The following is a 25,109-nucleotide window of genomic DNA, read 5'->3' as shown; positions in this document are numbered from 1 at the left end:
TTCCTCCCACATTTAAAGACATGCAGGTTAGGCGAATGGAAATGTTATAATTGCCTAGGTCTCCCTTGCAAAAGAAACTAATCCAAAGATAGATAAATGTTCCCTGATAGCACAAAAGTCAAGCACAGTTCTGTCTGTTATTATAGACCAAATGATGCTGCTGTGAAAAAATGCATTTCCTTGCATGTCACTATGTGACATGAACAGGCTGCTTAACATCACACATATTGACGCAAATAATGAGTTGGGATCACAGATTACTTCTCCATCCAAGTCCAGTACCGATTTCCAGCTGGGTAGACTAGTACAGCAGTGGATATACTGGGACAATATCTCCTTTTCGTATCCCAAAGATTCATGGAACCCTTGTGATTTTCCTGTCTGTTTCTGGAATTGAACCTGTGAAGTTGTTATCACAAGCCCTCTCCTACTACCACTTATAATGAAATATCATCTCTTAGATGTGCTGCTACAACTTTAATGTAGAATGCAACTCTGAATGAGGGTACCTTAAAGAGCTTGTTTCTTTTAGGACTTGAATGAATGTGATGAAATCTAAATAAAATTGGTTTATCAGTCATATTTTCCTCTTGGTAATACTGGTAATAGTAATTGTAGCATTTACCTTGGAATACTGAACAGTTTTACATTGCACATTAGTTATACTGAGGACACAACAGTATATCCTCAAATAAAACTGAAAATGTGATGAATGGATAAGCCACCATTGCTAAGTGTCAGACATAGTTGCCACTTCTGGCATTGAAGCATGCATCATATGTTGTTGATGTCCAAACAGTCACATGCTATCTTCTTACTAAATATCCTTGAAAATATAAACTGCTGTTGACTAGTTTATTTTAATGATGCAAGAGAATTCAGGCAAATACTTGCACCTGAGGAAAGTATCAAGAACATTTTGTGTTGTTCCATCCGTGGACACTTTTACAACATTGCTCAGTGGTTTTGGGTTTGGGTTCCCACATCATTTCATCATAATATTATAGCGTTTTCATACAGCCCCAAGCTGAACCTCATTCCAGATTTCTGGACCCAAATTTGTGTCTCGGCTTCAAAATGAGGAAGTCGGTCTGATTTATTGCAAAAGAAGCCAAAATTCATGTTTCCTACAGTTTTTGCCAACTATACCCAGTTACAGATGAGTCCCAAGACATGAGCGCTTTGTACGCATTCACCGCTCTTCACTACTCCATACCGCCTACGTGGTATTCCCATGCTTATTACACCGCAGTTTTCCACAAAGCTAAAATGTGTCTGTTAGCTTCTCAAAACTGACATAATTGAAGAGTGCAACATGCTTTTCATTTGATTCATGCTAATCTTGCAGAGGAAAATCGGGAAGTCTCTGCTCGGAGAACGGCAGATCCCTATCACTGCATTTTGTACCTGCATATCCACCATCACCTGCTTTTTCCACATAGATGTCATAGGGCCCCTTCACACATAGTACAAGTGTGGTGAATTGCACACGGAGCAGGAAACGTATGCAATTCATGTAAAATCGGATCTGCCTCTAATGCCTCGTACAACTGTCATGACAACATATGCACACCAGCGGCTAAAAGACATAGAGTGCCCTGTGAGAGCCCATTTGATCCCTCTTGCGGCAGGTGTCAGCCAAGTTCCAGGTGACACACATGAACATCTACATCTTTCACTTGGCGCTTAGAAAATGTGTGGCCATTCGTGCTGTCAGCACAAAAACAGTCAGCAGATGATCACTTTCGAGCTGGATGTGAAATTTGTCAAAGTGCTCCCACGAGTGTGGCTTTGCAAAAAGCAACACACATGTGGCCTGCATGTGTATTGCACATGTATGCATGTCGCGCCCCAAAACACATGTGGCATATGTGTGGTTCCCTCCCCCCGCTCCTCCAACCCATGTGGCATGCTGGTGGGTGGGGGAGCACACTTGCATAAATAAAATGCTGATATGTATGCTGCTCAGACATGATCACATGGTGGCCGGACAGGCATGTCTGAGCACACACAGCATGGGGAGGTGCCTATCAGCTGCTGACCAGAGACTCCCTGACAGCTCACATAACGCAGAAGAGAGTGACACGTTGGTGTCTGCACTGGACGGGCAGGGGGCGTGGCCACTGACAGCAGCAGCTGTTAAGATCTCTGGTTCTGGATGTCCCAGCTGGAGAACACATACCATGTTTGGATGGACAACAACTAACAACTGACGGACTAACAACTGTCCACTGTGAGGCACATGTCTCTGCTTGTTGTCCTCACATGGGCATACATAAAAACATATATTGCTGTTGCAATGGGCTGCAGCAAGTGAGTGCACGCCGTGCACATTGACAGGCCACCCCAGGTGAAATGGGCCATCAGATCATAACACGCAGTGGTCGATCTGAATGTCACATCACTCATGTGAGCTCTGTTCCACATGACACGGTGTCTGTCCTGCAGTGCGATGTGGTTACACATCGCCGTCGTAGCAGCATTGTTCACCCCTGACCATCGGCTCGATGTTTTTGTGGTTCGCTCATACGAGCTGTTCTGCTGTGATTTGCCCTGATTTGTACTTATTTGTACTATGTGTAAAGGGGCTCTTAGAGATATCACAGAAAGATGTTGACCTGTACACAAAACAGGCATTGGTTTCATTAAATTTTGTAATAGGGGATGATACACGTCTGGTAAATTGCCATTCATTTGCTCCAACAAATGTCTGTGTTAAGAGGATACAAACCAGGCAGCTTCCTTGACTGCACTGTGCTGACTGATAAAGTCTTCTGCTTTGGTGGAACATATGACTGATTCTTGCCTGGCGGAACTGGAATATATGACATCATCGACTGCTGGTATCTCTTTGTGTTTTACCCCCTCCCCTTTTCCTTACACTCCATCCCTCTGTTCTTCATCTTCCCTCTTTTCATACTTTGTGTACAGCCCTCAGTTTGTGTTAAAGGTTTATGTCAGTTTTGGGTGTTAGTTGCACGGCTGTGGGCAGGAAATTACTTGCCCCCTTTCAAACATTCTGCACAAAAGCTACTGTTCACATACAGCCTCTCAAAAATGGCAAGCAGTAGTTCAAAATGTCAGTGGAAAAAGGTTAAAGAAGGCTTGTTGGGAATGGTGTGGTCTTTTCCCACCATTTCAAACATACAGCAGTGTTTTAATGAAAGGGGGGATGCAAATAAGCCCTTCATGACAACTAATGTCACAAAAACACATTTCATACTAGGTTTAAGGCTTTATTGTTTACTAATGTGTTTCAGAGACCAAAATGCTTGCAGCCAACCATGCATCGAGACATGTATTTACCATTCTGCTATGTTTTGTGCATGAGTTGAATAATGGCAATTAGATGATATGCATCTCAAAAGATTGCAGACAACAGGATTTCTGTTCTCATTGTGCCGTAGGAATGTGACGGATTTATCCAAACTGAAGGAAGGATCGGTGCCCGAGGCTGTCTTGCAATTAACTCTTAATGGGATCCTAGAGGTTTATGCAGCTTTGTTAATAAATCTGTTTCCCCCTTCTAAAACATTTAGTATAATGAAAGACATCAGAGGGGTGGTGAATACCATGTGCAAACACTTAATACTGGTGGTGTAAGAGTTTGGCGATCATTTCAAGACACAGGAGGTGTGGTAGCAGCGAAACCAAAACAGATATTAATGTAACTCCACTGGTTGCAGATATACAGATTGTTGTTTTTTTCAATACACTCAAAAAACTGACTCATTGGATTTCCATCTAATAATTTTCCCAACTAAATAAAATAAAATTATCTTGCATGGATGTGCGTTTCTCGAGTTGAGGCTACACATTGTTAAAGCCCCTTGGCATTTGCATGCACATCGTCGTGACGATCCCACCTGCTGTGCTCCCAGCTGGATGCCACGCTTTGTTCCACTGGCTGCCACGTGTTGTGTGCTGGACGCTGCGTATATAAAATAATTATTTTGTAGCGGATTAATCACTTTCTGTCCGAGTTAACGGTTGAAAATGCTTCTAATCGCTTCCAGAATCACAGAGGAGTGCTCTAGCTGCTGCTTTTCTTGTGCGTGCACGTGCTGAATGAGGTGGAGAAAGCATTTGGAGCTGTCTATAAAGGTAATTATTTGTCATGTTTACATTGTCATGGCTTGGTAAACCAGTTGCATGTTCTTTTCTTCTTGGGAGCAGCTGTAAAAGTAGGTTTGTGATAGATTTAACATCTCATTATAATCATTCAGATGAGCTGTGCTGTTATGCGGTGCGCTGACGTAATCACTCACACTGTTCACTTCTTTACTCGACTTGACGAGCTGCATGTAGTGTTGTGAGTAGATCGCGCAATGTTCACTACCACTTCACATTTGTTGCATGAAATTTATGCGTGAAAGATTTTTCTGAACATTTCAAAATTCTCTTTGCACAATTGCACACGCCAGCACCCCTCTCACATTCAGTGTCCACCCGTTAACAACGGGTTTACTCTCCTGCACGGCACAGTGCGTGCAAGTGCGTGCAACAAAGTTGTGCAAATGTCAGCAGGCCTTTAGATGGAAATCCTTCTCTTAATTGAATTGAGTTCATCCACTGAGTCATTTTTTGAGTGTAGTAAGTTAGTAACATCATTGATATAATTTTCTCCAACGTAATTGGTGTTTGAAATGTCTTGAAAGTGTGTTTTCAGAAAAATTATTGCATCATTTCACGACATGTTTATGATGTCGTCATAACACCACTCAATCAAATAATTTGCTGATTGATATACAGTCAGATCCATAAGTATCTGGACAGTGAGACAACTTCTGAAATTCAACTTTTATAAATTTGCCTCTGTACGCCACCACAATCGAGTTTAAATGAACCAATTTAGATGTGCTAGTTGTGTAGACCTTCAGCATTAATTCAAGGAATTTAACAAAAAGGAATTACAGCCCTTTGTTTTTATAGTACTTCCATTTTCAGAGCCTGTAAGTATATGGATGAACTAAATATATGGATTAAACTGGTCAACATTTTTTTTTCTTGCATGGACTTTGAGAACTGATTTAGAGTAATTTTGGGGTGCTGAATCTGAATCTGAGCTCAGATTTCCTCTATCATATCACATTTTTTTTGCAATGTGCATGTTCCGTATTAATGGATTATGCCAAAGTTGCTCATTCAGTCACGAATTTGACACTATTAATCACATACAAAATCAGCTTCAAAAGCAGTTTTTGAACCAGGTTCGCAAAATGTGAACGTGAGCCATAATATTGTTAATGATGCTAAAGAGGTGTGCGAGACTGCAGCTTTTGCTTCAATGCTTCATATGAGGAATATGTTTTCATATTTCAAAAATGTGACGTTATTGACAAAAACTAACACCAGATTCGGATTCAGTGCCCCCAAATGATCCAGAATCATTTGAAAAACTCCATGCAAGAAAAATTGTGATGACCAGTGTTGTTATTCTCTTACTTCAAATTATCACCTCTCCAGCAAGTGTTCTTTAGACAAGTCTCGATACCACAGCACAGTGGTGGACACAGTTCTGCTAATCTACTAACTGGTAATTAGTGAAGCTAGCATTTTTTCCACAGTTCTGCTAACTTTCAGTCCCCTAACATTTTTTTTTTTTTTTCTGGTAAAGTGAGTAAATTTAATTGTCAAAAACGTTTGTCAACCCTAAAATCATACGTTAGTTTCTGTTTACGAATGCAGAGAGCTAGCTAACACTTCCAGTTCACATGTCAAAGCATACAAGCGCTGGTAAGAAAGCAAGAAGTTACACTGTGGACAAAAATGGTATGTAAGCAGCTCAAAAGTCAGTATTTTATGTATTTATTTTTTGCACATTTGTTTTTTGTGTGTGAACGCAATATGGGTGAGCCGTAGCTCCGTTAACAGTTTATAAATATATAATATAGAGATAAACTGTGATTTCTAAGACTGCGACTTACTGCTTTTGATAAAGATGATGACAGTGTTTGGGGTTTCATTTTTTATTTTTATTTTTTTCAAGCGTTTGTTTTGTGTTTGTGATTGAATTTGAATTTACCCAGCAGCCCTTGCGGTGCTTAAACTCAAAACTGAATTATCAGTAGCTGACTGCGTACCGAGTCAGTACTAAAAGTTAGCGGCTAGTGGTAACTTTCACTAAATTATTTTAGCGATTTATTGGTTTAGGGTTATAAAAGTTAACTTTTCAGTTAGCAGTTTAATGGTTATTGAAGCTAACTTTTCAGTTAGCTGTGCCCACCACTGCCACAGCACTGTGGACCTGGCACAGCCCAATGTAAAGGGACTGACAGGTGTCACTCTGATTGGTTGATGTCAAGTTCAGACTGCAAATCGCCCATGCCCAATGAACACAGTGAAGCTGAGCCACTTGCACCCACCATCTGAATCTGATTTTGTGCCAGTATTTTCTGCAACTTGAATAACACAATGTGCTCCGACATGCCACAAATTAATATGCACCCTTTGCACAACTTGTTTTTGTGTCCGCTGTCAACATAAGGTATAAGGTGGTTGCATAGCAAGACTGATTGAATCACCACTCTTTCCACTGCAAGTGGAGGGGTTACTGCAATCTGACAAATGTATAGCATTCAAAATAATTGATTACATTTATACTCCATTAAATGGATGAAGTATGTGTCCATTACACTTTAGGGTGTTCTACACACTCCCTACAAACCAAAATCCATAATGACTGTACCTTATGCAATATTTTCCCTCAAAACTCATGAGTCCAATTTTCATTGTACTCCTATATCACCATGTAAAGCAGGGGTGACATGTTTTTTCCTTCTAAAGGTCTTAAATTAATCTAGATGGAGAGCAGTGGGCCAAATACTGTTGAAAAGTTAATCTGATGTGATTTACATATAATCCAAATACTGTTGAAAAATTAATCTGATGTGATTTACATATAATTACCTTAAAACTACTTGTAATATATTTTATAGAAAATTAACATTCTGAATCTCAAAATTTTAGGGCAGCAGATATTCTTTTATATTTGTGTATTAATTTGCAGAGAGAGCTTGTCAATCACCATTGGCATGCGGGCCCCAAATAGGGCAGTCCTGGTCTAAAAAGTTAATACTGAATTGTGGTGAAGTGGGAATTCAACTGAAACTGTGTCTAACTTCTCAATGGCTAAAATTTACTTAATTTGCCCAGTTTTGTTAGTTCGATGGATTAAAGAATATATAAAAATTTGTAGCAAAATGGTCATTAGAGTTTAAATAATAAACGTTTTAAGACGTTTCATTTTAAAGGTAAATTTTTCCTCTTTTACTTACCGGAGGGTTTGTCAGTGGTGGAAGGGCCATGTGTGCCAGTGGGCATGGTAGGAAGGAGAGGCGTCAGAGACTTTTGGTCACTCTGGATCTCATTGGTGATCTGGTTGTTGATGCGAGGAAGCACAGGGGGTTGATAAGGCTTGTTGAGAGGTGGTGAAGGAGGTGGGTGTGGCCGTGGTTGTGGGATGGGCACATGACGAGGGGTAGGGCGGCTCTGGCACTGCTCTTCCAATAAGGCAATAAGAGCTGATTGATTTGTGGCCAATGAAGCCAGGTGTTGGTATTTGTGTTCTAAGTCTTTGTAACGGCTGGTGAGCAGCTGCATCTCAGATGTTTGGTTCAAGATCTTGTTCTCCATCTGAGCCAACTCTAAGGCATTATCTCTCTTCCTGATGATCTCATGGAGCAGCTGCATGTACAACTGGGTGACTCTGGAGTTCATGTTTCGACTCTCTTTCCTCAGAAGCTTGACTTCATTAACAATGCCCCCGTCCACTTCCACTAGTTGCTGCAGGGTTTCAATCTGCCTCTTCTGTTTCTGTAACTCCACATTTAGCAGCTCTAATTCCTGTTTGTTGACCCGGTTCTCCAACATTGCATCTGGTTCCTTGGAATTGACACAGATGGCTCCAGTAACTTTTTGTTGAGGCACAATGAAAGTGTAGGAACACTTGTCCTGTTCGTAGTCAGTTGGAGCGCGTTTGCTCCTCTTTGTATAGAGAAGCTCTCTCTCCAGACCATCCTCACTATTGTCAATTTCTTGGGTCCTGCCCTTACCATGGCTGCTGTCTGATGAGCTCCCCTGAGTGTGTTGGACACCACAGATTAGTCCATAAACTAGGAGTCCCAGCAAAACCAGTGAAGGGAGCTCCATGAGTTTCTGTCCAACTCACCAAACCCTATGGAAAATTGGGAAAAAGATAAAGCATGTCATTGTCATGCACAGAAGAGGTTGCTATAAGTGTCTCACTGTGTCTGTTACAGTAATTAGTAAAGCAGAAAAAAAATATATGGACATTATATCAATTTTTTTTTTTTTCTGATTGCAGTTCAGGTCCCGATGCACAAGACTCATTTGGATAAGACATTAAAAAAGTCCTCCACAGATATCCTGAGTGAGAACAGAAGATGGCTATTGGGGGCACTGTTGTTATTTGTCCAATGACCTTCCAGCAGCAAGCAGGCAAAAAAAACTACTTATGGATGCACTCAATCTATGCATTATGATATAACAGCTGAGTGGATCCTTGTCATTTGATTGGTGCTTTTTATGTAACGTGACATGGATTGTTCATCCCATTTGTGTTGCATTGTATTTAGTTTGCAAATTTGGTTCCATTTACTGTGCAAATTTGGTTCCATTCATTTTGTACCATTGCACTACGACCACTGCTCATGCACACACTAGTGGGGGCAGTGTATAGCTAAACATGGCAGAGTTTGTTTTGCTGATGGACAACAATTTGAATGAGCTAATTGATGGTGCTAATTTTTCTAAGACAAAAAACAAACAAACAAACAAACAAACAAATCCACTATGCCATAAGCTGTCTGGAGGGATAAAGAGCTGTTAGGATGACATTAGGATGAAAACCTGGACAAATATCTGACGCGATTTTTTCGCTGGACTGAGGAAGTATACAAAGTCAGTGCACTGCATCACATACTACTTGTACATCGTCAGAATTATTTTTGAATTATCTGTTTTTTCAAGATGACTGAGAGCAATTTTGGGCATCTATTTAAAGTTCATGTTGGACTGTTGACATCAAAGCACCAGTGAGGAACACCAAAATGTAACTACCTTTTCCGTGGTTTATAAATTAATACATTATCAAATGACAAGGATCTATTTTAGCTGTTATATAAAACAAATAATGAATGTTTTTTTCATTATTTCAATGGAATGAATATTCAGTGAAAGCCGCAATGTACCATTCAACTCGGTGTCACCTCATCCTTTCATCTTTCACCTCATGAAATATCCATACCACTGAACTCATAAACATTCATTATTTGTCACAAAAAATATTCCCCATACATCCACTACAAAAGCAATCACTTTCTGTTCATTTGTAGCTTATGCAGTCAATAGGTAAAACAGTAATTTTATTGGTTATTACTAATATGATGACCACCACAACTACTACTACTAGTAGTACTAAAACTATTAGGTCCTATGTAAATCTGAGGCCCTTTGGTTTCATTGCATAGTGTGAAGTGGACGAGAGACTCCATTTGGAAAGACACCAGACCATCACAAGTTATTTGCACAGCCAAGCTTGGCCTTTTAACAGCTGGATGGACAGAGACATTTGGGCAGCACAGTCTTGTTTGGGAGCGGGCACTAAAGGGGTAAAATATGACGCATATGATGCAATTTCTCTACTTCTGGGGTACAAACCACAGAATTTTCAAAGGGTTTTAGAAAAATTACACACAAACAAAATGAAAATGCAAAGAAAAAGTGACAATGCGGTGGGAAAGTGGACATGTGTTGTGATTTGTTTATGATCCGGAGCACGTGTCGAGGCGGTTTTGCAGGCGAGAGAACGGAGCTACTCTGGTTAGCTGTGTAGCCTAGCACTTACCGACACAACATCTCCCACCTCCTCGCCTTTACTTCTCCACCGGGAACCAAAAAAAAAATTGCGCAATTACTTCGGTGATTATAGCCGAAAACAAAACGGGGAAAGATGCTTGGAACACCCCCCGGCAACAAAACCTTCTTGAAGTTATGTTGTGTATATATTAAATGGAGGTCCCCATAAGTGGTCAAATCCCACAATATCACAGAGGATTCAAATGAGACTGCGGTCTCCTATTAGCCTGAAGTACACACCTGGAACCCAAGTCTAATGGTCCTTAAGCCTTTGCGACCAAAGGCTTAAATTCTTTGAGTACAGAGCTTCCACTCTGCTTTTGTTAAATAGAACTTCTGTTCTCAAATGTGTGCATTTACCAGTCCCTTCACTTCCTAAAATAATAATTGTTGTCAAATGAAGTGCTGATTTCTGTTGTCAGTTACATGCCGTTTGGGTAGTATCTACAGCTTAGTTTGTAGTTCTGGATGAGGTTCTCTTTGGGTGAGTGCCACTGCTTGGCCTTGGCATACAAACACTCCTATCTGTACCCTTCTGCAGGCCTGGACATATTTGCTTCTGGAAAATATGAGACACTTGCCAGTGATGCTATTCATGGAACTGTTTTAAATATCAGACATGTCACATCAGACAGATCCAATAGCTTTTATCAAAGTAGGGAAATAAGGCTCACGCAGACATACAAAGGCAATTAAACATAACATATCTATACAATTTTCAAACTCGTTTCTCTTCAGACTCTTGGGTAACAGTATTGTAGATTATCTGAAATGACAAAATGCATCTCTTTTACTTTTCTCAGGTTATAGTAAATACAATTTATTTATTACAAAAATAGTTGAAGGCATATAACAGATGTAAGATTTTTTTTTTTTGACTGCAACTGGTAACAGACTTTAGAAAATCAGTTAATGAGTGCCAGGGCATATGTGGATGAGTTGACACCTTTTTAGTTTATTGTGTGGGAATCTGTAGTATGATCTCTTGATCCCCAGCACCTTATCCTTCCCAGATGAGTTGGTGCACAATGGAGCATCACAAAAAATTACCTATATGAACCACTTTCTTTCTTTTCAGACCACTTAATTTCAATGAATCACTCAAAACAAACAAACAAACAAAAAAAATGAGCACGTTCTGTGACTGCCATCGCTCTAGTCTTTACTGGAAAATGCTGCAAAATCATAGTGCACTGTGGGAAAATTACTGTGGATTGTTGGAAATGTTGTAATAGTCGATAATTACTATTTTGAATGATGTGTTGTTGGTTCCACCTCATCAGTGCCATTCTGCCTTCTTTTGTTCATTGTCGTGAAGCATTAAAGTGGATATGACACCTAAAAAATGAGGTAAAACTGATATAAATATCAAAAATATACATACAGTATAGTAAGTTGAAAGTGGTTTTAATCATTATCACTGAGAAATAAAGTTTGTACAGCTTCTCAAAAGTGTGTTTCTTGGAAAGCGCGATGGCAGCGTTCTATCAGCGGTCACGTGATGCCATGAGGTCACAGCGTGTAGAGTCCCACCTTTCTCTGTTCGACTGACAACAAGAACAGATAGGCCTCAGCATGGACAGTGACGAGATCGAGAACTTTTCTGAATCCTCTTCAAGTGTGGATTGTTTCTGTGAGGAAATCGAGACTGACTCCGATCCTGAGGATGTCGCAGCAGTGATTAGACCCTACAGATTGGAGCCGTATCTTTCGGAACGAACATTCAAACCAGGAACATTCTGACAGCGAAAATAATGCTGACGGTGCTTATGGCAGAGCCAAAGTAGAGGCAAGAGATGTACCAATTCCAATGGATTTTGAAAGCCTGCAGAATACGGAATTGTAAGGGAGGCTTTGATTTTTGTTGCTGCTGTTTATAACACTATAATTATAGCATTTTCGATTCTAGCGTCTGTTTACCGCCTTTGTTATTTTTCAGGACCCGCGATAGTGTAGCTACTACTTGCGGACCACCGTCATTACAATAACATTAATGTATGTTTCATGCTGCTGAATCACGTCTTGCCGTGAGACTGGGTTGTGGATATTATGGTTCCATGTAGGCATGCACATGTGACATGACAGTACAAGACGTGAAATGTTTGCCACTGTCTCAGAGGAAGATTTGCCGTATGGAATTGCACCATGCACTACGAAAGAACGCATTCGAATTCTAGTGCTCGAGACATACAAAATTCTACAAATCCACCTCCATTCTCTGCCATTTCTCTAATGTAGCAGATTTTCTACGCTTCATAGGCTTTGCCGTGGACGTCGATGTGCTGCAGGGAAAGATGCTTGGAACAGCCCCCGGCAACAAAACCTTCTTGTGACATACATTTATCCCAAGCTGCTCCTTCAAAGCTGGGACGGCATTGAAACACCCATCTTCAAAATGTGCACACCACAACAAAGAATACGCGGTCGGCCTCCATAGCGTCCCCTTTGTCAGACCTGATCTTGTACGACGAACTTGCTGAACCCACTTTTCGCGGAGATTTTCATCCTGTGGAAACTTGAAAAGGCTAAAACCTTTCGCCCTTGTGTTTGTGCAATATGCTGCAACATGCTGGTCAGGTATATCGACAAACACGTCCCTGAGAGCTGTGTTTAATTAAAGTTTCTGCCACTAAAAAAAGTGTAAACAACGGCCGCCAAGCGTGCAAGCCAATATGGTCTACAGGCAGTGAGGTATTTCCGGTTTTATGCTTAGCGGGAAGCTGGTCATGAGGCGTGCAGATTTTTCAGTGGCGGGACGTTCAAATGTTGTATATAACGGGAGAACCGCGTCCATTTTCCATAAATGCTTAGGTTGATCGAATTATATAACCTTTGTTACATGTAAAAAGGCTATGTTGTCGTTAAGTGTCATATCCACTTTAAAGCTAGCCCAGTACACCAGTTCACACCCTCCTTGTTCCTTCCAGGAACCTGCGCTCCATCGGTGACATTTACATCAGCTGCTGCAGGAGCAAAGCCTCCAGTATTAAGAAGGAGCCCCTCACCCCACCCATGGACTGTTTGTCCCTCAGCCTTTAGGGAGAAGGCTGCACAGCACCAAGGCCAGAACCTCCCGTCTGTTGTCTTTCTTCTCAGAAGCAATCAGACTGATGAACAAAACATCATATGTCTAATGCAACGCTGCTAATCTGGAATGAGCGCAATATGGTCACAATTTATTTATTTTTTTTTTTTTTGCAGTTCACCACACTGGCTCTTATGTTTACCTTATTTTAATTATGATTAACTTGTGTATTTTATTTGTATTTGTATGTATGTTGCTTATCTGTTTGTTTCGTGCATTACATGCTGCAATGACAATAAATGAACCATGACCTTGATCTAAGTCAAGCAACATTGACATTTTCAGGTACATTTTTCAGCCATTTGGAAAGCTACCACATTATTTAGCTAGTTGGCTAAGTTAATAGTGAACTTTTCTTGGCTATAAAAGTACCCCATAATACAAGTACCAAGAATATTTGTTTTCTTGCTTGTTCAACAGCCAAGATGTAATACAAGATATTGCGTGCTTGTCGATGAGGATGAAAGATTAGGTGGAAAGCTAACAAAGGTTGTGATTCAGAGAGTTTAGCTTGTCTTCATGGAGAACTGGCATTCTAAAGGACACAAGGACAAGATTATGAAGGAAATACAGTATATATATATATATATATATATATATATATATATATATATATATATATATATGCACCCTTAGTGATTTTCCAGTCAGGCTGGGATTTGAACCGAGGATCCTCTGGTCCAAAGCCCAATGCTTTAACCACTACACTAGACCATCAGAGTAAAAAGTAGTAGGAAAACATTTAATTTCATTTAATTTATTTCATTTACTTAGCACCAAATCACAAGAAAGCTGCCTCAAGGTGCATCGCACAAGTGAGGTCTAACCTTACCAACCCCTAGTGCAAACACACACACAGCAGTGGTGAGGAAAAAAACGCCGTCTGATGATATTGAGGAAGAAACCTCAAGCAGACCAGACTCTGCTTGGACCATGCTACCGACACACTACACAAATATACAGGAGATTTTAGAATCAATATCCTCTCCGGTTTAAAAGGTCAGTCAGCGCTTGCACTTTCTCCGCAGGTTAAAGAGTGACAATCTGAGCCCAGCTGTCCTCACCTCCTTCTATAGAGGAACAATAGAGAGTGTACTAACCAGTAGTACCTCTCTGTGGTATGAAAGTAGCAGCCTTGCAGACAGGAAGGCACTGGGGAGGGTCATGAGGGCAGCAGAGAAGTTTATTAGGGCCAGGCTGCCAACCATTGGTGAACTGGCAGAACAGCACTGCTTGTCCAGGACAAGAAGGTTAATCAGGCACACTTCACACACCTTTAACAATCTGTTTTCCCTCCTGCCATCAGGAAGACAGTACCATAGCCTGAGTTACAAAACATGAGATAGTTAAATACAAATCGATAGAAAGAACTGTGCAATATAGAATGTAGGATATAGAACACACTGTAGCATCTGGTAGCAACTTTATCCTTGTAGCATCTTCATATGTTCAAAATCCTTTATTTATTTATTGTATGCTGTGTATACACATATACAGAGACAGTTATTGTTAGTTTTTTGTTTGTTTTTTTGTATCAGTATTTCATTCTGTGACATCTGTGATGGTTTTTACTGAATGACTATAAAAACAAGTCCAAGCCTAAGTCTTAATCTGTTAAAGTATTTTTTGTTAGACTGAGTGATAAATTTAGGTAGTTTTGCAGATAGGTGCAATGTTATTAAAAGTGGAGCAGAGAAGAATGTAAGTGTTGTCTAAGGATAACAAGGCCTTGCACTCCTGGTGAAAGTTAATTGAAAGCTGCTGTATGCTGGATTACAGAGGGGTCTTGTGTAACACCTCCTCTGAGCTAGCAACCAGCGTGACTAATCACAGTGTTATAGAGAAGAGCTGAGTAAGGATTCCCGACCTTGAATGTGCTTTCCTCATAAATACGCCATAGCTTATCGCTACGTAAATGATCTTCAATGATATAATACTCAGACCAGCGCTGGGAGGAGAGCAGAGATGTTTTTGTCTCATTAATCCGGGCGTGCTGCCAACATATTAGGTTGGAGACATGGAGATGAGAAATGCAGAACATGACCCTTGGCACATTCGATTCGTCTGACTTTATCTGTCCAGAATAGAATGCGTAAACACTTTTCTTTTTGGGGAAAAAAAAACATGAACATACACGTCAGAGTTTCTGCACGCTTGTGGAGAAAAATTCGTTTTCTCATATCCTGTTAAAAAGGCTCTAGCAACCTTGACTTATGCCATAATTAAAAACAAAACTTCAAGGAGTCTAGTTCTGTTTTAAATTTACCATGAAACTGTTTCCTTTTAAGCTCAGTTTGCCTTTTTTTTAATACTTCTAATCCTTCCAACAAACCCTGGTGGGATGATGTCACCTCAGCACTGCTGATTGATGCGGAGTATCTGGCATTTTAATGACTTTTTTTTTTCAAAGATGCATCCTTGTTATCAGTTAAGAGTGAAATACCTCACAGATCATCAGGCCCTGCAGAAATCACTCATAATGGGTTTCAATGAAGTCCAGATGAAGATGATACAACAAAGCCTGTTTCATGTAATGTGCTGATGATGATTTGGCCAGCGGTCGCTGCGGTTTCCCCTCCTGGAACCGGAGCTGTGTCTCTGACATACGCAGTTGCGTTTGCCCCTGCTGAGGAGGAGCCCCACGCTAGACGTCGTTAGCCTGGCTTCACTACACTTCAAAAGCTGAAGGGAAAATGTTTGCAACTTATGATGAAGCATGTGTGTTTTTTTTTTTTCTTAATGCATGATTTCAAACAACAGCTCTTGTTTGTGTTTGGCTCCCAGGAAGCGGAGAGAGTCCCATCCGTCTGTATGGATAGCGTGTTATTTACCCATCAGTCTGCCACCGGGAGCAATGCTATTGCCCCAAAGTCGCATCACTTTAACAAACTGCTGTTGACAGTAATGACAATAATTAACTTGCCTTGAAGAGTTTCGTATATGTCACTGTCACTGCTCATTTCCTAAAAGTGCCTGTGAACAAATCCACTCATCCCGATTTGACTGGCAGCTTCTCTGCTGTCGTTTTTAGACGTTTGCCTCACACTCAGATGTTTGAATTTACTGTCTGTGTTTACATGAATTCACCATCTGGGTTTTCCTCAATGTTAAGTTACGTGCGATGTAGGTCAGCGTATCTCTGTGCTCTGGCCTTTTTGCTCATCTTCAGCACTTATTAATTACGAGGCTAGAAGGCAGGCACCCCCTCGTTTCTGTGTGAGTGTGGCATTCTTCACATTCTTCATCACCTCATTACACTCCTCTGCCATAGATGTGTAAAGAGTTGACGGTGGAGCAGACAGGTATACATTCATTAAACTCACAGCACACATTCACCAAGAGATATGAGTTGCGCGATGACATGGAGCATCAACCAAAAAGCCAATCGAATGCACGCAGAAATGTTACACCAAGGCACCAGCCAAGTACTCATACTAGCTTACTATGTCAAAAAGCAGCGCATCACAATCCCTAGGGTGCCTAAATACTCAGGGAGCTTTTAGTAGTTGACGGAAGAGCTGGATGATTTACTACCATCCTGGCATGCAAATAGACTACACTATGTTATCCCATGAGACAGCCAGGGCCTGGAAACCAAAGAAGAAGAACTTCCCAAGAAAGGTAGCAGATACACTGTATTTTCTAAGGTATGAGTCACATATTTTTTTTTTACTTGTTTGGGAGGTCCTGCTACTTACTCAGGGGCACGTTATTAAATGAAAAATTGGGCATTTGTTACTACTATTACTACTACTATTACTACTACGACTAATAATAATAATAATAATAGTAATGATAATAATAGCTATATGGATTGGGCTTTCCCAGCAATCATAGTACTACACAAAATTAATAAGTGAATGAATGAATAAATGAATGAATGAACAGTAATAAATGGCCCTACAATTGACTAACAGCCTGTCCAGGGTTTACTGTGTCTCATGCCCTATGACTGCTGGAATATGATCCAACCTCCAGCGACACTTAATTGGAGTATAGAAAAATGACTGAATGAATGCCAATAATAACACTACAACAGTTCCAAAAAATTCCAAATTAAAGAGCTGATAAAAAAGATCAAATTGACTCACAGTTTTATTGTAGCATTTCCAACATTGTAGGCCACCAATCTGCATCCATCGGACATTTTCTTTTGACAAAAATGCATCAAGTAGCATCCAATATTTTGTCCAATACATCCTTATTTGTCCATGTTGCTTGCCTTTAGAAAAGTCCTGATGCTAAGTAACAGCACAGTCTGTGGTGTGCACATGAAGATGAGATGCCCTGTTGCCTGTGACAGCAATTTCTTTAACTATCTAAGAAAGATACTGTAGCTCAGTTTTCATCAGAAATAATGCCTTCAGGAAATATTACATTACAATTCATGAGAAAAGTAGACAACACCAATAGTACTTGACTGCATCCCTCCAATACACAAATAACATGAATTAACTTGACATTTAATGAGTAATATATTCTTGGATCTGTAAATGACTCTTCATTTATTCAAGTATTGCAGGTAAGAAAATAAATAACTTGTGTAAAATTGATTTTGCTGATTTCTTTTTACAATGGTTTGCATTTAGGCCACCAATAATCTTTGGTGGCCTAAACTTTGTTAAAACTGTATTTGGTTTCTCATAAGGCCAGTGCTTACAAATATTAACATAAAATCATGGTTACACCTCTCGCCTGCTTTTGGCTGTTATGCTTCATGTATTTTTGTTTCCTTAACACTCAAGATTCAGTCAAAATAACTGGTGAATACTTTCTATGTTAATCATCCAGTGACTGTCGTTATAGCTACAACTCTAAGCTGTGTGTACAGCTGTATTTACTCCCCTTCAATGAACATGACCCTGGGCAGGGGGCATAACTTTACTTCTACATAAGAGCACAAAAGAAAACATTTTATGGACCATTCATTTAAGTGCATACTTTAGAGGCTGGCATCTCTGCATCCATCATAACACAGAATCACCCCACGCCCCGGATGGCAGTCACACAGCAACCATGAACCATGCCTCCGGACCCCCCAGTTACGCTTCACGCTGTTGGCATTCACGTTCATGCGTGGGTATCCCACAATGCAGATGTGGGACAAAATTACCAGCAAGTCTCTCTCAAGTCATGAATAGGCAAGTCACAAGTCTCAAGTCCCAAGTCAAGTCTCAAGTCATAATGGCCTCCAATTGTTTGCAAGCTTACTTGAGACTTGTAACTTGCCGATTCATGACTTGAGAGTGACTTGACAAGGACTTCATCCCACCTCTGCCGTATTGGTAACGTCAAATGTTGGCAGGTATGGTGTCCCCTTTGTCTCAAGTAATAATGACCACCAATTGTTTGCACGCTGACTTGAGACTTGCTGATTCATGACTTGAGAATGACTTGACAGTGACTTCGTCCCACCTCTGCCGTATTGGTAACGTCAAATGTGGCAGGTATGGTGTCCCCTTTGTCTCAAGTAATAATGACCACCAATTGTTTGCACGCTGACTTGAGACTTGCTGATTCATGACTTGAGAATGACTTGACAGTGACTTCGTCCCACCTCTGCCGTATTGGTAACGTCAAATGTTGGCAGGTATGGTGTCCCCTTTGTCTCAAGTAATAATGACCACCAATTGTTTGCACGCTGACTTGAGACTTGCTGATTCATGACTTGAGAATGACTTGACAGTGACTTCGTCCCACCTCTGCCATACTGGTAACATCAAATGTTGGCAGGTATGGTGTACCCTTTGTCTCAAGTCATAATGACCACCAACTGTTTGCAAGCTGACTTGAGACTTGTGACTTGCCGATTCATGACTTGAGAATGACTTGACAGTGACTTTGTCCCACCTCTGCCGCATTGGTAACGTCAAATGTTGGCAGGTATGGTGTCCCCTTTGTCTTCTCCAGCCATTGAGGTCTCAACACTGAGGCACCTACATGTTGGACAATGCAGAGTAAGTGTCTTGTCCATGGACGCCTGGTTAGGAATCAAACCGAGGTCTTCATATTGGGACTCCAACATCTATCCCATTGAGGTACCTGTTCTACCATATTTAGTGGAAGAATTAGTTTTTTATGGCCCCAGCATTATTGTTTCACCCTGTTGGTGCATCCGTTCTTTTGCAAAGTTTTTGTTTTGGCACAATAACTAAAGAACAGGGTGTCTGATTGACACAACTTCTTGACACTGAATTCAGGGAGGCTAGAGGAAGGTTCCATTCCAAAATGACCATTATCCCAAACCCAATTTGGCCAATACGGACATCATCTTGATTTTGATTTCTTTCACAGTAACTAAAAAATACGTCATCTTACTGATACCGGTTCTTGGTAGTGTATTGATGAAGGCTAGAGGAAGTATCCTTTTGAAAATTGGGGTCAATACACCACATACCTATTGCACAGCAGCAATCTTTCACTATACAAACAAAGCACTAGTATTGTGCTCTAGAAATTATTTCCAAGCTTCATTATCACCACTACTGTAAAACCACACACCAGCTTAACAGAAAAATGGGGGCTTATGCTTTGCATTGCTCTTGCTCTCTACCATTTGCCAAAAACAAAATCTGGACCTGGTGAATTTGCAGGGGCTGTAGATTTTAATACACTGACTGACTTGAATACACAGTTAATCAAAAAGGTCACCTCATTTGGCACACTGGTATGACACACTCCGTGCAACCAAATGAACAAACCTTTGGCAGAGAGGGTTTCTTTATTCACTTTTGTTTGTTAACCTTTAGTCATTTTAAAAGAACTTTTCTAAGCATCTCATTTTCCAGTAGCTGAAAAGTCTTTGAGTCAACTTTCCACTCGCTTCAATTAGTGCCAAAACTCTCCAGAGCTGCAGAGTCTCCTGCATGACACCCATATGCGTTGGATCAGAGTCAAATTCAATCTGCTCACGGAACTCTGCACTATTACATTACCTTGAGGGTGACCTCATTCTTTCCTCAAGCATGTAATCCTCGTAAGCCTCTAACATGACATTTTGATCATGATTAACCTCGCTGACCTGTTCTGTTTGATGGTGAAGGATGGCATTTGTTTTGACTGTACTTCAAGTAGTGCAATCCTCATTTTATTGAGGTTTTGAATTGTGCGTCGTGCGTCTTGATGTGCTCTCCCGTTCCGCACTTGTGATCGGAGTCAGACAGGTAGGCAGGGGGCTGGAGGAATTGCTTTGGTAACTTCCAGTGTTCTACCTCAAAGTTCCCTTATCCAAACATGACCCTGGCAATGGAAACAAAGACGGAATTCAGCTGCGTACTTTCCTGTCCTCTTGAGCCCAGGGGAGCATTCTGAAGAGCAGACTGCTTGTCATAGTTTATCTTTTTTTTTCTTTGACTATGAATGGTGCTCTTTAGAGAGAGAAGAAGTAATATCATCAACACCATCATTTAATGCTTTGAAGTCTTCCTCTGAATCATATTCTAGGTATGGAGACAAAACCACCTTTATAAAGTCCAAGTCAAGAAGATGAAGACCTGAAAGGGTCACATGTGAGTCAAGACCAACACTTTGGGTTTTGGAGTGGTTGAGACCCAGTCAAGACTGTTTTTTGGGGAGGCGAGACCGAACTGAGATCAAGACCTTAAAAAAACACTGTCTCTTTTTGAAATTAATGCAGCAAATAAAGTTTTTGTGAGTCATGAAACCACAATTAATGACAAAAGATTCTTTGCTCATTGCTCGAGTGGTTCACAAGTGGATGTCCTTTCAAATATAGTGTCATTTAACACAATGTGAACTATTCAGTCATTCAGTTTCTATACCTGCTTACTCCACTAAAGGGTCACGGAAGGGTAGGAGGTGAGGGGTAGGGAGCTGGACCAGCAGCTATAGGACATTTTAATTTATCCAGGTTCATCCCATTAAGATTGAGACCTCTTTTGCAAGGGAGACCTGGACAATTATGAAGTTTCCAATTCGCCTAACCTGCATGTCTTTAAATGAGGGAGGAAACCAGACCACCCGAAAGAAACCCACGCAAACATGGGGAGAACGTGCAGACTCCACACAGAAAGGCCACAGATGGATGGGAATTGAACCATAACCTTCTTGCTGTGAGGCAACAGTGCTAACCACTAAGACACCGTGCTGCCCAATGAGGCAGGGTACACCGTGGACAAGATGCCAGTCTATCCAATGCAAATTCATTTATTAATTTTGGTATAATAATTCTTAATTAACGTGTCTACTAATTCTAATTCACGACCGAGTCAAGATTGAGTTGAATTGCTTTAACCCCTTAAGCCCTAGAGCCTATTTCACCAAAATCACATACCCATACATTATGATTCATTTCTCAGCTTGTACAAGGTCAAAAATGCAAAAGTTTGGATCAGCTAAAAGACAGGTCCTAGGGGATGTTGTGGATGCAAAAAAAAATTAAAAGTAAATAATACTTGGTAGGAGTAAATGAGGTTTTTTCCCCAACAAATGAATTCCGCTTTATGTCTTTTATTTACTTTGCGTTTCAGCTGTGGTTAGTTGATATGTGATTGAAGTGGATACTTTTGTAGAGGAGCCTTCACTTGACATTTCGATATATAATAAGTGTATGTTGGTGTCAGCACTGGTTAGTTATGAGTGTTCAAATGTTCCAAACAGGGCAAGTCCCCAAATTTGGGGACTCTGGGGTTTTAAGAGGTTAAATTCAGAGATCAGACCAAGCAAGTGAAAATGTCTCGATTCCAAAACCAGACTCAAGAACTAGAACGCTGTCATACTGGACCCTTCTTGACAAGCTTTATTTAACATCACCAGAGTCCTGTGTTTGCACATGATGCACTGTTTCATCAGTAGCTGAGAAACACTGAGCCTAAAGATCCTGCTCTCCAGCATCCCCCTGCGCCAAATTAAAACCCCTCACAGGGTATCAGTTGTTCTAGTTAGTCATCAACTCGGCATCTGGTTACTTATCAACTGGGCAGTTTATGAACATTGCAGAATGTCTGTGATCACACAATAATATTAGAAGCATCACACGAAGGTATTGATTTTGATTCAGGAACAACTTCAAATGATCACCCTAAGAAAAGCTTTGGTATTACTTCTTACACACATCCAAAACCTTGTACAGTTAGATTTGTAAGTTATGCAATGCTTACGAGATAACTGTAGCGTATTGATGAGTCTTCTTCAGTTGCCTTGCCCTCCTGGCAGAAATGATTGATTTTTCCTCTTGTAGAAAGTCATTCCTAGTGTCAAAGCTGCACTCCGGCACTCTGTCCGTCTTCTACTCACTCTCTGTCACGTTGGTCCATTCCAGCAGTGGACAGGTAGCACTGATTTAAAGCTTAATTTTACTAGAAAGAGATTTAGTCATTTAGCAACTAACAAGCTCAACTCTTCAGCAAACACTGGCCAAAAATCCACTGTGAAAAACAAAAAAACAAAAAGTTGCAGCACCTTCGAGATACGAGCGGAGATTTCGGTTTGCTGGTGGACGTTGTTCCTTGATAAATGGTGAGAGCTCAGGTCAGATTGTTTACTGCCTGTGTTAGAAGATTGTCACTGTTCTGTGTGCTGAATCCATCACTTCTGCCTCACAGCTCTAAGAGGCTGTCTCTCTCAAACGCACCCATCTCTCTCTCTCTCTCTCTCTCTCCCTCTCTCTCCTTCCTGCTTTTAAATAATGAAAGTCCTCTAGCAGTGTTTCAGTAGGCAGACAAATTGTGCACAGTGCCTCCCCCTCTCTCTGTTAAAATGAACACATTCTTGTTTAAAGCAACAGCCTTCTTTCTCCACCCCCCCCCACCCCCCCAGTACAAAGGAGATCCACAACATACACACATGCACACACATGCACACCCTGCTCAGATTTCCATGCCCCTGCCCCCTACTATGCCACCACTTTATTTCTGGCTCAATCTGCATGTTTTCCACAACCGTGCACAGCAGTGATGCCACAGTGATCAGATCCAAATTGGGACTGAAGATTTTTTTTTTTTTTCCACCCAGACAGGTAGGAAAAAGTAAACGGTCGCAAACACATCCAGGTGTGTGTCAGATGCTGCATTCACATGCTGATGGGAGAAAAACCATCACGCCTTTCATTAAAACAGAATCTGCTGTTCGCAGGGACAGAAGAGAGACAATGACATGAGGCCTGGCGATTTTGCAGATGTAATGAGACAATAATCATCTTATTTGAGTGATGGACCACATTTAGCATTTTATGCACTGTTGTATTAAAACACACAACTCTGGCTCGACTTGTTTAAGAAGCCAATTTTTTGTGATGTTACAGCTTAATTTTTTTCCTATTCATCTGATATAAAATCAGTTGTCTTTGCTCTAATATGATTGATTTCTTGCTGATTGATCTCTTGCTGATCAACATCGGTCTTATCAGATGGTTTCACCATGCAGCAAAGTACAGAAGAGTTGGGAGGGTGAGGATTTTAATAAGGTTAGACCTTACTTGTGTGAAGCACCTTGAGGCAACTCTGTTGTGATTTGGTGCTATATAAATGAAAATAAAATGAAATTGAAAAATGGTGATTTTACTGTGTACAACACACCAACACTAAATTCAAACCCTTTATGACCTTTGTGCTTTATTTCCTGCTACATAAAAGTAATGTGCATTCAGAACCCCCCCCCCCCCCCCCCCAAAAGGATTTGCATTTTAGTCTTCATTGTAAAGATGGGGCCCCAGATCTTTATGGCAGACTGTTAACAGTGAGTTACGACTGACTCTCCTTGTGGAGCTGAGAACTTCAAGTCCTCATTGCTGTTGGAATAATTAAACACTTACATCCAGTTGTGCGGTTTTTAGTGTTATCCATGTGTGCTGGTGACACAAGTAAACCAATAAACATCATGGCGTGTCAGAGCGTGCAGGACGCTGCCACTGCTCTATAAATTTCTCAGGCAGGGGCTTGGCTTTGGGTACTGATGCAGATACCATTGATTTGGCAAGGTTTACTAGCTTTTGTGTTGCTTTCCTGTTTTCAGTCTGAAAAAGGCAATAATGCTGTTACCAGCTTCCCTATTTATGCATTTTCTAGTCAGTGTCTTTAAAATTGTCACAGTTGTGATTTTTGCAGAATGACAGGAGAGTGAGACGTGTTCCAGCAAGATGCCTTTAATGGGATTTTGTTCTTTGTTGGCTGTTAAAATGTGTTTTCTCTACTCAAATTGCAACAAGAACATCAGATTGTCTGTGTCAGACAAGCTACCATGTATCAAATGAAAAACAAACAAACAAACAAAAAATCATGCAATTTACACATACTGCAATCTTTCCTTTTTATATTATTTCTTTTTTTATTGTTGGTTTGTGTTTTATACAATGTCCAAATTGGGCTGTTGATTTTGTTTACACTACACAGGATGTGCGATTCTTTTCCTACAAGTATAAATGTTAAATATGTTGCAGATGGTAACTTTAATGTGTGCACCATAAACTCCAGCAGTGTTGGGATGCGTTTTCCTTTACATTCCCATTTTATCGAAGAGTAACGGAAAAAATGTTAATGAGTGATGAAAAATATGCACGTCTCCTTTATTTTACTTTGTCTATTAATGTTGTGTCTGCATCACTTTCATGAGATGTAAAATGTCATTTGCACCCACGAGCAAACTAAAAAGTCTGGATGAAGTGCAGAGCATGTACCCACATGGACATCTGAGGTCCAGCGGTTTTATGTCTGAATTTCTTTCTTCTTTTCAATCAATCAATTCAATCAATCAATTTTTTTATATAGCGCCAAATCAATCAATCAATCAATCAACTTTTTTCTTGTATAGCGCCAAATCACAACAAACAGTTGCCCCAAGGCGCTCCACATTGCAAGGCAAGGCCATACAATAATTATGAAACACAGTCTACGTCTAAAGCAACATAACCAAGGGATGGTCCAGGGTCACCCGATCCAGCCCTAACTATAAGCCTTAGCGAAAAGGAAAGTTTTAAGCCTAATCTTAAAAGTAGAGAGGGTATCTGTCTCCCTGATCTGAATTGGGAGCTGGTTCCACAGGAGAGGAGCCTGAAAGCTGAAGGCTCTGCCTCCCATTCTACTCTTACAAACCCTAGGAACTACAAGTAAGCCCGCAGTCTGAGAGCGAAGCGCTCTAATGGGGTAATATGGTACTACGAGGTCCCTAAGATAAGATGGGACCTGATTAT

General features: G+C 40.6%; 1 protein-coding gene across 1 annotated transcript in view; it reads right to left on the bottom strand.

Moving 5' to 3' along the window:
* angptl2b (angiopoietin-like 2b) overlaps window positions 1–22,625 on the bottom strand; it is a 39,640-nt gene extending 17,015 nt beyond the window's left edge. Inside the window, exons 1-2 of the mRNA XM_034169772.1 lie at window positions 22,084–22,625; window positions 7,278–8,176 (exon numbers count right to left, since the gene is read on the bottom strand). Coding sequence (XP_034025663.1) covers window positions 7,278–8,151 — 874 coding nt within the window. The 5' untranslated portion in view covers window positions 8,152–8,176; window positions 22,084–22,625. The remainder of the gene's footprint in view (window positions 1–7,277; window positions 8,177–22,083) is intronic.
* Window positions 22,626–25,109: the final 2,484 nt, after the last annotated feature.

This window comes from Thalassophryne amazonica, chromosome 5 (assembly GCF_902500255.1).
Source record: "Thalassophryne amazonica chromosome 5, fThaAma1.1, whole genome shotgun sequence".
Classification (NCBI taxonomy): domain Eukaryota; kingdom Metazoa; phylum Chordata; class Actinopteri; order Batrachoidiformes; family Batrachoididae; genus Thalassophryne; species Thalassophryne amazonica.
The sequence above is the reverse complement of the archived record's forward strand: the minus strand, read 5'-3'. Positions and strand labels throughout refer to the sequence as shown.